The sequence below is a fragment of the Mus pahari genome, chromosome 8 (genome assembly GCF_900095145.1).
Source record: "Mus pahari chromosome 8, PAHARI_EIJ_v1.1, whole genome shotgun sequence".
Lineage (NCBI taxonomy): Eukaryota > Metazoa > Chordata > Mammalia > Rodentia > Muridae > Mus > Mus pahari.
This window is the reverse complement of record NC_034597.1, coordinates 108,676,478-108,692,285: the sequence shown is the minus strand read 5'-3', so window position 1 is coordinate 108,692,285 and position 15,808 is coordinate 108,676,478. Positions and strand designations below refer to the sequence as shown.

At 45.9% G+C, this 15,808-nt stretch overlaps 1 protein-coding gene across 23 annotated transcripts in view; it reads left to right on the top strand.

The window, feature by feature from the left end:
- The window catches only part of Dock9 (dedicator of cytokinesis 9), a 258,321-nt gene that overhangs the window by 94,413 nt on the left and 148,100 nt on the right, over positions 1–15,808 (top strand). For 7 of the 23 annotated variants that reach the window (XM_029541779.1, XM_029541780.1, XM_029541778.1 and 4 more), the window contains exon 1: positions 7,291–7,501. The exons of 15 other annotated variants lie outside the window; for them this stretch is intronic. In XM_029541779.1, the coding sequence (XP_029397639.1) occupies positions 7,382–7,501 (120 nt within the window). In that variant the 5' untranslated portion in view covers positions 7,291–7,381. Of the gene's footprint in view, positions 1–7,282; positions 7,502–15,808 lie in introns of those variants that run through there. One more of the 23 variants, XM_021203258.1, reaches the window with a different exon arrangement.

Genomic DNA, 15,808 nt, shown 5'->3' with positions numbered 1-15,808 from the left:
TCTGTGTGTGCTACCACTGCCCATTCTGTGTGTGCTACCACTGCCCATTCTGTGTGTGCTACCACTGCCCATTCTGTGTGTGCTACCACTGCCCAGCCTGAAGAATATCTTTTAATTTAGGAAAGAAAAAAAAAAAAGAACCGCAGCCTCACACCACACCTCGATGCTTAAATTTTGTTTTGTTCTCTAGTAATGTACCCTTAACTTTTAACCTTATTGTGTGTGGTGAACAGAAAAACAAAAAACAAACAAACAAAAAAACTGGAGAATTCTAGCTCATGCGAGCCCTGTGAGTTGGGTTTGCAAAGGCCGTCCAAAGCTTCGTCATTTATCCTAAGAGCATTGTTGAGGGTAGGCATTGTCTGCTGTGTTTGTAGCACCGGGTTAGGTTCTGGACCATTAGGAAGCTGCCAAGGAGAGATGACACTGGCACTCAACCAACCGTGGCTGAGGCTGGGTTTCTGAAGCCACACCTGGAGTTGGGTTTCCTGAGAAAAATCCCAGGCACACTGTGTTTCTCTTGGCTTTGTAAATTTCCATCCCTAAGATAGATTATTGACATTGCTGTTTGAGTTATCTTTACCCAAATCAAAACAAGTAGCTATGACCTTTGGGGTTCAGATGCAGCCGTTCTCGTGTTTCTCTTTGCAGCCTGGGGAGAGCTGGAGTCTCCAGTAAGCTCACTTCAGGGGTTTCCGAGCATCTGTCTTACCTGGACTGGGAGAGAGCCGTGGACACAAGGGCCAAACTTCCTATGTCTGAGATGCTTGTGAAGGGAGGCTTGACCGGCTTTAAACAGTCAGGACCAGGAGCTAGGATGGCAGATCGAGGGGACTGAGGTTATGGGAAGATGAAGGAGGAGGGCAATGTTACAGGCAGGGTGGAAGAGTGTTCTGTGCTGCAGACGAAGCCTGTGTGCACAGTGTGCCACCTATCCTTGGTCACCTCTCTGCATTTTAGCTTCCTCCCTTGGAAACAGACTCCTTCAGTGCCCTGCAGTGTAGCTTACCCGAGAATTGCATAGAGCAGGGTCTAGCCTCCTCTACAGCTTTCTTCCCAATACTGTAACGAGTTTCAATTGATTTCCTGACTCTCACAGTGCCAACAAGGTAGACCTGGTTACCTATCTCAACTGCTGATTTAAAAGACAAGCGTGGCGAAGGAGGCTTTCAGTGTGTGGGATGAGGACCAGAGAGTGGGGCTTAAAGTAAACTTTGTTATAAATAGACTTGCAAATAAATAAAAACACCACACACCAAAATTAGCCCCACCCAAAGTCTGTCCAACTCAGCAAAGTCCTGCAGTTGGAATGGGCCTTGGGAATGGAAGCTGTGGCTCTCCATATTGCATTTACACTTTTAGTGTGAGTGTAGGTCATGTACGTATTCAGAGCCAAAATATCTGAAAAATCATAACTAAGAAAACTAGTAGCTTTAACCTTTCATACCTGTGTCCATTACCAGGGTCAGTCCGTACTCATCTGTGCACTTTGCCTTTCCTGTCCCCTCCTGTTCATGGTGTACTCTTCCCTCGTGTTTAGTCATTCACACTTAAACACATGTGCTAGATTCTGCATGTGAGAGAGAACATGCATTTTTGTTTTGTTTATTTCTGAGAACATGCAACGTGCTTAATATTATGCTAAGTCCATTCATTTTCTCATAATCTGTGTTTAGTCATTTATTCCTCTTTAAACATTTTTGTCAGTTATTGTGTATATGACTGTGTGTGTGTGCATGAATGTGAATGTGAGCATATGTACTTGTACATATGAGTATGTGTATATATGTGTGAGTAGATATGCATTTGTTTGAGTCTGTGTGTGAGTGAGTCTATGAGTGCGCAAGAATACATATGTGAGTGTGTATACACATGTATGTATATGTATGTGTCAGCATGAATGGGTGTGCATTTGTGTGCGAGTCTGAGTGTATGTGTGTAAGTATGTATATGAGTGTGCATGAATATGTGCATGAATGTGTGTATATGTGTGTGCATACACATGGCTTGTGCACATGTGGAGGTCAAGGGACAGCTGTGGAGGGTTGGTTTTCTCCTGCCATGTGGGTTTTGGGAATTGAACTGAGTTTGACAGCATGACAGCTCCTGCCAACTCTTTTTTTTTTTTTTTTAAAGATTTATTTATTTATTATATGTAAGTACACTGTAGCTGTCTTCAGACACTCCAGAAGAGGGCGTCAGATCTTGTTATGGATGGTTATGAGCCACCATGTGGTTGCTGGGATTTGAACTCCAGACCTTTGGAAGAGCAGTCGGGTGCTCTTACCCACTGAGCCATCTCACGAGCCCTCCTGCCAACTCTTATTCATTCATTTCTGACTGAAAAAGTCAAATGTGCATTTGAAGAAAACTTACAAAATGTGGATGATTTTAGAGAGACAAATGCAAATGGTTCTACATGCTGGAGATAACCATCAGTCACATTCTGTGTCTTTTAAATGTAATACTGTAAGCACTTTCTCAATAGCATCATCCGGCAGCGGGTTGTATATTGGCCTTTAGTTGTCCGTAGGTCCTGAGGGTTCCTGATGTGGCTTCAGGCAGCCGCTGGTTAGACCTGTCTTCATGGTGACAGTCTTGACTGCTATCTCATGGCAGTTAAGTTGCTGTTATCCCTACCTACATGAGACCTGGGCTTGTCCGTGTCCTGAGATCGGTGAGTCTCCTCTTTCTGTGGTGGGCACCTCCTTGCAGCCTTCCTCTGAGAACTGGATATGCTCCGGGGGCCTCAGAGAGCTCACGGGCACATCCAGCTTCACCATGGTAGAAGGCTCACAGACCATCCCCTGCCCGTTCAGTCTTGGATCCCTAGCTAAGAAGCACTGGAATAGGTGGTAATGTGGAGTTCATCTCTGTGGTTGTCGGTCAATCAAGTAGTTACTTGAGTCAAGCTTCAGACTCATGCTGCCGTTGCTAGGGAGACAACACAAGGAGTCAGACTACATTTGTGAGTCCTGGTCATCCAGCTTGGTAGCATGTGCCTTTCCCCACTGAGCTAACTCCTCACCCACTGTCAGTGCTTTTTAAGAGCCCAACTATACTGTGTTGATATACAGCGAATTTTCACAAAACACCTGGCAAGTTTTATAGAATAACATTTTCTTAGCTGAGAAAGAGGGACATTTTAATTGTTACTTACTGTCCCTTGGGTTTTGACTTGTGAGAGTACAAGGCTGGGAAACGTTCCTGGGCATGAGCAGGGGCTGCAGCTTCTCAGAACTGTGGCAGACACTCTCATGAGAGGACAAAGACAGAACTGGGGTCTACAGCTAACCTTCCGTAGAATCAAAAAGCCCTAGGAAAATTCCTTAAATTTCCTGTAAACTTTTATGGTTTTGAGTACCCAGCAGATAGGGATGAATGTGTGTTAAGACTGAGAACTAAACCCTTGTCTGTGGAAACATTCACTGGGTCCAGAGTTAACTCTAGTCCACAGTAATATTCTGATGTCTTCTCAATGCCCAATCCTGGGTGGGCTCTTTATTGGAAGGGTTTAACCAGTGGGTGTGTGAAACCATTGAGGTCAGCAGGTCCAGGAGCACAGTGATGTTGTTGTAGTTGGAATCCAGAGGGCTGACATGGACCTCTTTATAGACCACTGTGAAGGGAAACCTGGCCACCTGCTTCCTGTCCTCTGAAATGGTGTTTCCTTTGGGGGCTGTGCTGCTCTGATATCCTCTGCTGTCCTGGGGCATGGAGAAAACACATCCTTTTCCAGGGCTCAGGGTGAGAGAGCGTGCATGCGCTGCCTTCAGCTTCCTTGGTGACTTTACCTACAGCATCCTTGAGGAGAGCAGGAAACCGTGGCTGAGGTGACACAGTTGCCCCAGAACTTTCCTGTTCAGTGAGCTGGGCCACTTGTGGGTGCCGGCTATCTTGGGAAGGTGACTGCGTTACTTGGTCTGGGGTATAAGTAGAATTTTGCAGTGCACATCCTATAGGCACAGTCGAGGACAACAGCTCTTCTTACACAAACCTCTGCCAGAGAAACTTTTCACAGGATTTATTTCCTTTAGAACCTGGCACGTTTTCTCCTCTGGATGGTTTACATTATGGAACTCATCATGTTTGCTTTTTTGTCCTGGCTGCCTAGGAGCTCAGAGCCAATCAAGTGTTTCCCCCTCCCCTTGGTTATAAAAGACATTTAAAGTCATTGCTTTTTTTTTTTTTTTTTAAAGAAAACACACAAAATTCTTAAGACAATGCCTACCTGATAACATGAACATGTGCCACTCCAAACAAGTATTTGAAAACAGCTGTCAGGGTCAGCAGAGAGGTTAGATAGCAGTGTGTATGTGCATGAAAGAGGTGTGTGTGTGTGTGTGTGTGTTCACATAGGTGTGAGCTTGTGTGCATTCAGGAGTGTGTGCGCCTGTGAAGACCAGAAGTGGTTGTTAGGGTTTTGATTGCTTTTCACCTTACTTTTTGAGATGGGATTTCTCACTGAGCCTGGAAGTCTTCTATTTTGCTACTGCCTATCAAATTAGCTCCAAAATCCTTCTGTCCCTTCCCCCATCAGTGGTTGGTTTGCAGACATACACCCTGCTACACCTGGCGTTTATGTGGGGACTGGGAATCCAAACTCATGTCCTCATGCTTGCTGAGCCATCTCCATAGCCCTCTTTGCATCTTTGTCTTGAAGGTCGTCTAGGCTGCTTTGAACTCACAGCCTGAGGGGCTGAGACTACAGCTTTTATTTTTAGTTGCTGCAGATCTTTGTAATGTATTGCAACAGCATAGCTGGTGGAATTGTCCTTTTAGGCCGTATAGCCAGAGTCCGGAATTTAAGACTTAAGTATATTCTTCGGCTTGGGAATAGCAACAGCAGTTACCCCCAAGTGGGCATCTGTATGCCATTATGTAAAGGCTGTTTAGTGTGTCACTAAACTCTGGATCACTGACATTATCAGTAGTTGCTTGGCTGACATAATTTTAGTTAGAATAAACAGCCAGTTCAGCATAGAATCACACTGTAGTACCCACACTGGACCCTGTTTGCCATGTGTAAATTTAAAGTCTGCATCAGTTTACTGGTGTGAGAAATGGGGCTAAGTTACATAGAGTTTCCAAGAGTAGGTAAGACTGCAAACCATAAGCGGTGCTTTGTACAGGGCAAACAGTGCTTCTCAAGTAACAGTCTTAACCCAGCGATGACTATGGATACCACTGCAGTTTGACTCAACAAATTGGATAGCTTGTTTCCTTAGCGAGCAGGAGTGCTGGCTGCTGAGTGGCGGTGGAAGTCCCAGGAAGATTAGGCCTATCCTGTGAGCCACCGAGAAGGTTTCTGTGCTGCTGCTCATGTCAGTGGTTTATGCTGTGATGTCGACTCTCTAGCCCATTATCTCGGACACTTCTGAATTTTAATTTCATTCTTCTTTTGGCTTTATTTGTACGTGGGATGCAGCTTTGATTAGAAAGTCTGAGTTACCCTTGAAAGATAATCTATAAACCACCGGTTTCTCTGTGAAGCCCTGACTGTCCTGGAACTTACTATGCAGGGTAGGCTGGCCTCAGATTCGGAGTCCCGAAGCCTGCCGCTGTCCTGAGCGCAGACAGTAGGGTGGTTACCACCTAACCTACCCGGTTTCTAAAATCTTGGATAGTTTATTCTTTCTTTTCTTTAGTTTTTCGGGTCACGATGGGTGGGCCTTGAACTTCGTATGTGTTTTATCGATGGAACGATCTTGAAGTTCTGACCCTTCAGTCTCTACCTCCAGAGTGCTATGATTACAGGCATGGGTCCCAATTTCTGATTTATGTGATGCTAAGGACTGAACGCAGGGCTTTGTGCATGCTAGACAAGCACTACCAACAGAGCTCTGTTCCCAACTCTTTAAAAGTGTATTTATTATAAAAGCTAGGTTTTGATTTTTTCTTGATACAGGAGCTTACTTTTTATTCTAGGCAGGACTTGAACTGGTGGCAATCCTCCTGCTTTAGTTATCCCCGAGTTGTGGAATTATAAGTGTGAACAGCCACACACAGCAAGTTAACTATTTTTTAAATGGGCTCAGTAATTTATTTACTACATAATGGTGACCATAGTCAGAAGGATTTCTGGTGTTTAAATGACAGTGGCAGGTGCTGAAGGGGAAGAGGGAGGGCAGTTAGGCACTGTGTGGCCTCTCAGTTTCTACTTGAGTCCTACTGAGCTCTGGCAGTCTCTACTGAGTGCCTGCAGAGTGACTGTGGGGCTGGGTGGACCTGCATTTCTTCTGCTGGCTTCTGGTCCTAAACTATTTTGTACATTGAGACTGGATGCTATTTACTGACTGTTACAGTACTTGTATCTGTTACTAGACACTTCCTGATTTCAAAGAAGTAAATAGGCACTAAATGGGAGGGGTTCCACCAGAAGGGCATCTTTATTTTACATTTAACCCACCTGTAGTGCATGCTTTCTGTGCATCTTTATATAGAACCCCTCCAATGATTGTGTTTTGATTTTTGCTAGTTGATCTTTTAAAAGTTACTCCACCATGAATATGAGGAAACAATAAAGATAACAGACTTCTGCAAGAACATCCATGTATCTCTCTTCTTCAGGATATCTCTGTCTGGATTTCCCATCTGTTTCCTACTCTTCTTGTGGGAAGAGAGTTTCTGCTTTACGTTTCCACTCTGACCTTCTCCATCCTTTAGCACTGGGCACACGACATCCTGGCACACACACATTGTTGTGTGCGAAGAAAATGTCCATGGTAAATGTTTTGGCTGCATTATTAATTTATTCAGCATGGTACCATCTCCCTGACATAAAACAGTAGATACATGAATTTGTCTGCTGCTGTCTGTCCTGCAAGAGAAACTATTTCTTGCACTGCACCTCCTGGGAACACCCTTGCTTGCTTGTTTGGTCCTGCTTTGATCAGGAGCCAAGTTCTTGGTGCTTAGCCATAACACAAATGAAAGCATTTTGAAACTGCAACTTTTAGACCAGCCAGGCAACCTAGCTGGGGGCTTCAGATCGGAAATCCTTACAAGGGAGCCTTGCTGAGATCGACAGGCTTCCTTCTCAATGCTGCACTATTTGGATTCACATTGATTTGGCCCACGCTGTGTGGAACAGACACAATGAGGCTGGTCTTTCATTGCAGAGGCAGTACACTGTGTATTGTTCTGTTTGGGGGTTGTTTTTCTTTGGCCAGCGAGCAGGAGCCTCCCATTCTCCTAGCTGTAGTAACACCCCTAGAGGCTGGCCTTCTCAGTCGGTCATGCCTTCCCCACCCCTCAGGCTTTGCACTTCCAGTGCCTGGGAAACAGGCTTCAGGCTTCCTTTCCTTTCGCTGGTCAGTGGTGCAGCGGGGACTCTCAGCTGTCCTTGCTGCAAGCTTCCTGACAGTGGTCTGTGTGGAGAATGCAGGCTGAGAGATACAGGACGAGCGGTAGGAATGACAAGAAGGAGCTGGTCATCGAGTCCCCCCTGCAATACAAGGATGCAGCTCAGGCAGATGTGGAGGCAGAGAGCTCCACATTGGTAAGACTCCAGTCCTGTCCCGACTCGGGGGCTGTGACTGCTCCTGAATGAGTCTCTCTGAACCGCTCCTTTCTGACTTTCTGCCTTGCTCCGCCTGTCTCTAGGGAACCCTTCTCTCTACCTTTCCTTATAGACTGACCTAAAGTCTACTTCCATTCTTCCTCAGGAAAGAAATGTTGAAGTTTGTGGGTGAACAGGTTTCTGGGTGGAACTTAGCATAAAACAATTTAGTATTGTTCAAAAATTTTGTCACACCTAGCCACAACATTTTTTCAGAATTCAACTGGGCGGGGGTTTTAACAGCAACCTGGGAGTTGGAAAGGAAGTATTTTGCAAACTTAACCCTTCTGTGTGTTGTCTATTTATGTCAGTGAGAAAACAAGGTAGGTAGGTGCTGAGGAGGGCTATAAGACTGCATGCCTTCTCTTCCCCTTGTTTGTTTTTTACCAGGGGAGTTTGTGTTGAACAGAGTCAGAAAGAATCTCAACTAATAGCAAAGTTGATGTTTTAACATTGACCAAATCCATAGCAGTTTGAACAAATTCAAGTGTCTTCTTAGACTCTGAAGGGAAGAGCGTGTAAAGTAATTGTGTTGTTAACCATCAATGAGTAGGCTGTGCTTCCCGTTTGGAATTTCTTTAGTACAATAAAGGCACATAATTTTTTAAAGCAAGCTGCAGAAACCACCAGCATGCTCTGCTGAGGGGACAATTGAGCCTTTCACTTGATCTGTTAAAGGGATTGTCAAGCTAGTGCCTAGTACCTCTGTGTAGCTATCCCCACCCCAAACATGGGAGTTCAGTTGCGGCTGCTCTAGTACGCTAGTGTTTGGTTTCCAGTTGATGGCACTGGCAATTAATAGCTGTGAGGATGGGAGCTTAAACTCTCCAAGAGCAGATTTCACCCTGACAGAATCACTTTCCTTTGTGACAAGGGAGGTTGCCTTGTATTGCGCAGCCTTCAAAACTGTTCTGCTCGGTTTTTTTGACTGAAAGTCAGTCAAATAAGTTGGGTCCCCCCCCCCCGCCCCGCCCCGACACCGCCACACGCACACAGTTCATTTTTTAATGTATAGATTTATTGCCTCTGCCCCTTTCTGGAATAAAGTTTACAAACAGTTGTTTGCTCCTTATCTTAGATCCTATCTTCAAGCCTGATAGATAACTCATGAGTGGCTTGAGTCACCCGCATGCCTCCTAGTGTGAACTCCTAGAGTGGAAGTTGAAGGATGTTGTATGGTTTGGCTTTCTTGGGTGAATATCCTGAAATGTGTTCTCTTGTGGTTCTCTGGATGTGCAGAAATCATTATTGGAAGAACTGAGTAGCTTGCCGTGACGTTCTGATTTTTTTCTTTCATTAACGGAGAAGTGGCTTCTCTTAAAAAACTGACTGCTCTTTCTAGTGTCTCATGTTTTTTGTGTATGCTGTCGTTCCTTGTTTATTAGCTCAGTTCCAGATGGTTCCACTGGGAATTGTAAAAGACAAGGCTGGGCCAGCTACAGCTGTACATGGGGAAATGCTTCTTGGGACATGGAAACTTCTGGTCCCGTGGAGTGGTCCAGTTCCGTGCACCTGCACAGGGGTGTGGAGAGGGAAGGAAACTGATACAACCAGATGACTTTCTTATCTGCAGGAGTTTCTCTTCCACAGAGGTAAACAAGATAAGAGGGGAATATCAGATAGAAGCCAGGATGTTTGGGGGGCGGCAAACCAGGGTGAATCTCTTTGTCTGTGAAGACATCTGCCCACAGCAAATGAGAACGCAGCAGGCTGCTGAGAGCACAACTTGCTTCTCAGGGGAGCATTCTAGAGTGTGCAGACCCAAGATCAGTATGTTGGGGTGCTGATCATTAGCATAGCACCGATAGCCCCTGGACTTGTGTGAGAATCCCTGAGCCCATAATTTGAGTGAACTGTATGGAGAGATGTTTAGCCGCAGGGAACATAGTCCATTTAGGAAGTAACATTTAGTTATTACGTGTAGTCCCTAGGAGAAAATAATAAACAATTTAGAAGGGACAACTAATGGTTAATAAAGAATGTAAATTGCATCCCGTTACTCCTGTTCTGGGATCCAGTCTCATGTATGCAAGTCCCCAAATGCTCTACCACTGAGCCAAAGACAACCTCTCAAAGGCTGCCATTGTTGCTAACTTGCTCTGTGTCCTCCTGACTTGTCCTGTCTGTGCCTAAGAAAGCACAAGTAAGTCCCCATAATCTGTCTGCTTTGGAAAGTCCACGAATAAAGATCTCTTAAATGTTTTCTCCTAGAACATCTCCAGAACCATGCATGGATTAGTGCGTGCGTGCGTGTGTGTGTGTGTGTGTGTGTGTGTGTGTGTATATGTGTGCCTGCATGAGTGCATGCATGTATGCATGCCTATCAGAAGTCAGGATCAGGTCTCATCCCTCAGGTGTAAAGACAGGAGCTTAAATTCCTGCCCCCATCTTATCAGCACCAAGACTGTAAGAACACACTGCCACACCTGCCTTTAGCACGTGGAGCTGGGGATCAAATTAAATCCTCAGGCTTGCATGGCAAGCGCTTACCTGACGGCTGCCTCCCGACCCATATGTGCCTTATTTTTAATGGCAATGTAATTTCCCCCTTTTAATATCTACTTTAATTGCATAGTTATTCAATTTGTTACTAGTTCTTTGCCATCAGTCAGAGTGCCACAGTGAATGTCCTGGTGTATTCATCTTAAAGTGTTTTCTGCAAACTTACCCTGGAAACCGTTGGAAGTTTCGCCTTGCCCTCATGCTTTCTTTTCCTCTGGCCTGACAGATTCGACATGTTTAAGGTCTTCCTGAAGAGTGGATTTCTTTTAATTTTAACTTTTATTTATTTATTTATTTTAGGGCTAGAAAAGCCATTGATGGTGGTTCTGTTTTTAGATTGAGTTTTGACTTCCAGAACCTTCGGTCTCATTTCCCACCCAATGCTAGAGTATAGGTGCAGGCCACCACACCTGCCTGGAAGTCAGTACTTTCAACAAGAGCCTGTGCCTAGATGTCAGGAAACCTCTGAGACCAAAGGGTTGGGCTTGTAGGTGGGTCTTGTCTGCATAGTTCTAGAGAGCAGAGGAGACAGATGTCCCTTTGCCACTCAACTTACCTCCAAACCATCGGTGGCGACTCTGTGACTGTGGGTGATGCGTGGGGAGCGCTGGGGGTGCTCTTGATGTCTGACAGCTGTCTGTTCACACTGAATACCACTCTCTCCCCTCCAAATGCTAACTCTTGGAAAGACCTTATTGTAATTGTTATTTTGCTGCCCTTGAGAGGAAAAGGGTGTGGAGCTCCCGGAGTGGAATTTGGCAGATCATTCAGTGGAGCTCCTGGGTGGGGTTAGTTCTGTGAGGTGGGCAGGGAGGAGTTAAGCTTCACATGCAAATGGAGTCATGTTTCCACATACATGTTTGCTTTTTCATATCTTTGTGGGACATAACACATGTTAACAGATGTGAGTTCTGACTCACATCTTTTTGCAGTCACACGTGATCACTAAGCAGTGTAGCAGCTGCCCGTGTGTCCCTTGTAGAGAAAGAGGACTCGGCTTACAGTGGCCCCATTGGTGCCCAGCTCCATAGGAGGCGAGGGCCTTTCTGTCCATGAACACGGCACACGGAGTGAAGGAAGACCCAGGTCCTAAAGTGCGGTGTGTGGGCAAGGCATAGTCCAGAAGACTTAGTCACACCAAGAAAGGACTGCATCTGCATGAGCTATCGTAGAAGGAAGGACAACAGTTGGCATTATTTAATGAGCCATTTCTTGGTTGTTTGTGTTTCAATATTGTGAGGTTTAGGAATGTTCCTGTCACCTTTGTGTGACACATTGTAAGGTGGCCAGAATTAGGACATGCACTTCCTGGGAGCTGCAAACTCTTCAGGACTCTGCCCATCTTCTGGTTTTCTGCTTCATTTGTTTGTCCATTAGCTCATTCAGCCACAGGTATAGGACCTGAGATCCACCAGGCTTGCTGGGTGGCCACTGGGGACACACAGGGCACCACCCTCTTTTGGAGTATTGAGGCCTGAGTAATGAAGGAGCTCACTTACATGTAGCCACAGTGTGTACTAATCTCACCCACTCTCTCCAAACACTCAGAGAACATTTAACTCATCCCTAGCCAGAGAAAAGGCCACACTGTGTGAAAGTTAAATGTTCATGCAAGTTGTAGGCTTTCCAGTAAGTACAGGGATTCCCCACTGTTCCTAGAACTGTTTGCACAGGCGAGGTGCCCACTGTTACACACCTATCTTAGTAGTGTAGGAAGGGAGTCTTTATGGAGTGCATTCCTAGAAAGAGCAGAGAGACTGACTGCTCTAATGGCGTCCCTCAGGGACTTACATGCCTCTGTTACCACCACCTCCCTTTCATGCTAAGCTTTTTAGGTTCCTTGCTTTGTAGAAATGAAGATCTGTGTTTTTCTTACAGGTGAGGAAACTTGTACGCAGCGGGTTGGTAACTGGATCTGCATCTAAGATCTACAGAACCAGGATAGCCAACTCCTGGTCAGGTTTCCTGAGATCTATCTGTACCTGTATCTATCTCTCTCTCTCTCTCTCTCTCTCTCTCTCTCTCTCTCTCTCTCTCGCACACACACACACACACACACACACACACACACAGAGACAGACAGACAGATAGACAGATAGAGATAAAGACAGTCATTTAAGCCTGCCATTGGGAAGGGAAAGGTAGATAAATGGAAAAAAGTCTGCATGAAAACCTGAAAATTGGAGGTGGAGAGATGGCTCAGTGACTGAGTTCATGTGGATGTCACAGAGCACTGAAGCTCTGTCCCAGGACTTACATCCTTGTCACCATAGCTCTAGGGAATTTGACACCTTCTTTCCCAGGGGGTGTCCTCACACACATCCATTATGTGCATATGTACATGCATGTACACAAACAAATCTTAAAAGGTAAAACACAGACACAGACACACACATACACACACAGGCACACACACACAGACACACACACTAAAACATGATGAAGACTGTTGGAGGCCAGGACATCTGGCTGAATTATATAGATGAGGGAATACTAGTTGTATATAAAGCATCTGGAGCTATGAATGAAGAAGTATAGTTGTCCTCCGGTGTCTTTCTTACCTCACTGTTACATGGGCCATCTTCCCAGAAAGGTACACAGAAATAGACTCTCTGAAGACGTACAGACATGTGGCTTTCCACCCTAGGCTCCCCTTTCCACCCCTTTCCACACGAGCCAGGACAATCCTGAATGTTTATCCCCTATTGGTACAGTGGGCACCGAGGAACCTGGAGTGTTTAGAGGAGGTTTCTGTTGGCCCAACAAGACAGAAGAAATATTGTCAAAATTTCAGGTCACCCCTTCACCCCATCCACCCCTGCAGAGCCCTGGTATTTTCATCTGTGCAGTGAGGGGTAGTGGGTAGATTGCCTTTCATGTCTCTCCTAGAACAGCCCAGGATTGGGGGCAGGACTAAGATTATGGAGATTTAAGCTTAGTTTATGTAAAAGTATTTGGTTTAGGTGCTTGGGGGACTGTCCTGGCTAGGATTACTCTTGCTGTGATGAAACACCATGATCAAAAGAAAGTCGGAGAGGAAAGGATTTGTTTGGCTTACACTTCTACTTCCCTGTTCATCATGAAAGGAAGTCAGGATAGGAAATCACACAGGGCAGGAACTTGGAGGCAGAGGCCATGGAGGAATGCTGCTTACGGGCTTGCTCCTCATGGCTTGCTCAACCTGCTTTCTTATGGAACTCAGGACCATCTGCCCAGTGGTGGCACCACCAACAGTGGGCTGGGCCCTTCCGCACTAATTACTAATTAAGAAGATGCCCTACAGCCAGATTTTGGGGGGGAATTTTCACAATTGAGGTTCAGATAGAAGATTCTAGCTCATGTCAGGTTGACATAAAACTAGCCAGTGCAGGTACCATATATAGAACAATGGGTTAACATCTTATCACGGACAGTGACTGAGTCAGAAGAGGCGTAGAAGAGAGGCAGAATTTGGGACAGTGGATAGGAGATACTGGAAGTCCCACTTGAGCCCCCAAACTGCTCGTGAAGGTAATTTTAGAACTAAGAAGTCTTGGATTATAGTTGTTATTAAACTTTTCTAGAAGTTTGAAATACCCTCTAACTTGATACAACTAATTCAGAATTTTCCCTAGAAAGGTGTTCTGAGGCTAAGGAAGTTTGGAGGGCCCTTATTCCTTACAGGTGTACATTCCTCTAACCAGCAGGATGATAGGATCCTGCCAGCTTCCTGGATCGGGGTTGATTCACACAGTTCTGTGTCCAGATCTCACTTCTTTGGAGGCAGCTTCTCCCCAGGGAGGGACTGCCAGGGCCTGGCACTGTGCTAAGGAGGTACACTTGCACTGCACACTGAATGAACAGTTCCCTGCAGGTAGGAGCTGCACCTCACCTCCCAGGGCTCAGCATTGCCTGTTCGACCCACCGGTCCTGTCTGTCCTTACTCTCCTTTGTAGAGAATCTGAAGCATGGTTTCCTTGACACACTGAGTCTGGCTTTGAACTTGGCTGTGGTGTCTCTGCCTAAGGGCCACTCCCCTGTTCCTTTTCCTCCACCTGAGATCAGCTGCCAACACCTCTCTGTGTTGCTAAAAAGAGCTGAAGGAAGCAGCGGACTTTAGTTTGGCATCCCCAGCAGCAAGGCTGTCGTTGGTTAGTTGAGTTGAATAAAACTCGTAGTCTAGTTAATGTTTACAACTGGACTTGGGTGCGGAAGGGCAAACTTAGGTCCCCAAAGTGAAGCTCCCTCCTGAGTCCCTCTGTGCTGGTACGTCTTTTTGTCACCTGTACCTGTATCTTTCTAGAAGCCATAGCTGAAATTTACAGCCATGTTGAGTGTCAGAGAGCACTAGGAGCGACCTTATCATGTTGGCTTCCACTTATTCCGATCCATTCTGTGCTTGGTGGAGACTGGAAAGACAGGGACGAAGATGGCTGTTACCAGGACAGCATGATGCAGACAGGGGCTTCTCAGAGACCCAGGCTCTCCCTCCTCCTGCTCTGCCTCATGGGGCCAGCTCTGACCACTCCATCTCTACTGTGGTGTTTTTTTAAAAAAACAAAACAAGAGTTTCAGAAAGTAAACATTTTCTTTTTGACACCAAACCTTAAAAATAACAGAAATAGCACGTAATTAGTACATACTTTAGACTTCCCGATAGCCGAAGTAAGGTAACCTGAAACACATGTCGTTGATATTTTATCCAAGAATTTCTAAAAATAATATCACTAATCTTTATAAAAATATCAAGGTAGTTATGCATTCTTTTTGTCAGACTGGCACTAACACGTAGTCTCTGCCTATACCTCATGTGACTCACAGCAGTCACTGTGTGTGCGTGGACCCTCATTGGTCTAGAGTGTACCGGTAGGTTAGGCTGGCCAGCCAGCAAAGCCCTAAGGACCTCTCTGCCTCCATCCTCTCGGCCTGGGATTATAGATGTGATGCCATCCCTGCTTCTTGTCGTGTTACAAGGCGAACACTTCTCTGACTGAGGCATCGCTCCAGCCCCAGAATAGCTACATTTTAAATAATCAGCAGTCACATGTAGCTAGTAGCCACCTTACTGAATACCACTAAGAATTACTTGTCCATAAATTTACACATTTAGTCTCCAAATAGGAGTGTGTTGTGGAGAGGGGTAAGTCTCTGGATGAGGTAACACCATATCTGTGAATCTTTAGGAAGAAACAAATGATGCTAGTGTAAATGGAGGTGTTCCTTGCAAAGTTCAGGCCTAATGCTGGCTTGCATGCGGGCGAGGTCTCTATTCATCTGGGACATGAGTGTTGTTGAACAAGCTCGTTCGCTCTCTCTGGAGAGAGACTGTCAAGCCTGGGGCACAGGGCTGGCTCAGCAGTGCTCAGCATTGATTGGAAAGGCCCTGCACTTGTGCCATGTCTGTGTGTGCCGCAGGAAGGGCCCAATGCAGACCTGAGGCATGAGGCACTGGGTGGGGGTGGGGGTGGGGGATGGGTGGGGGAGGATGACACCTCGGGTTACCATCTCTGTGGGCTTCCTTAAATCATCTCACTCCCCTGAGCTGGTTCTATGAGCTAGGATGTATGTAGCCTGGGGACAGCTGTGCCATCTGAAGGGTGAGATTGTGCTGAAGCTGACTGTACTGGCTGCATGGGATGCTTGCTGTTTGGTTTAGGACCCCAGGACTAGGGATTAAGGTGCGTATTTTACATATCAAAGTATGCCTGGTCTCCAGGTTCTACCAGCATCCCTCAGTCCCTACCTGGCATACTTTCCCTCCCAGCC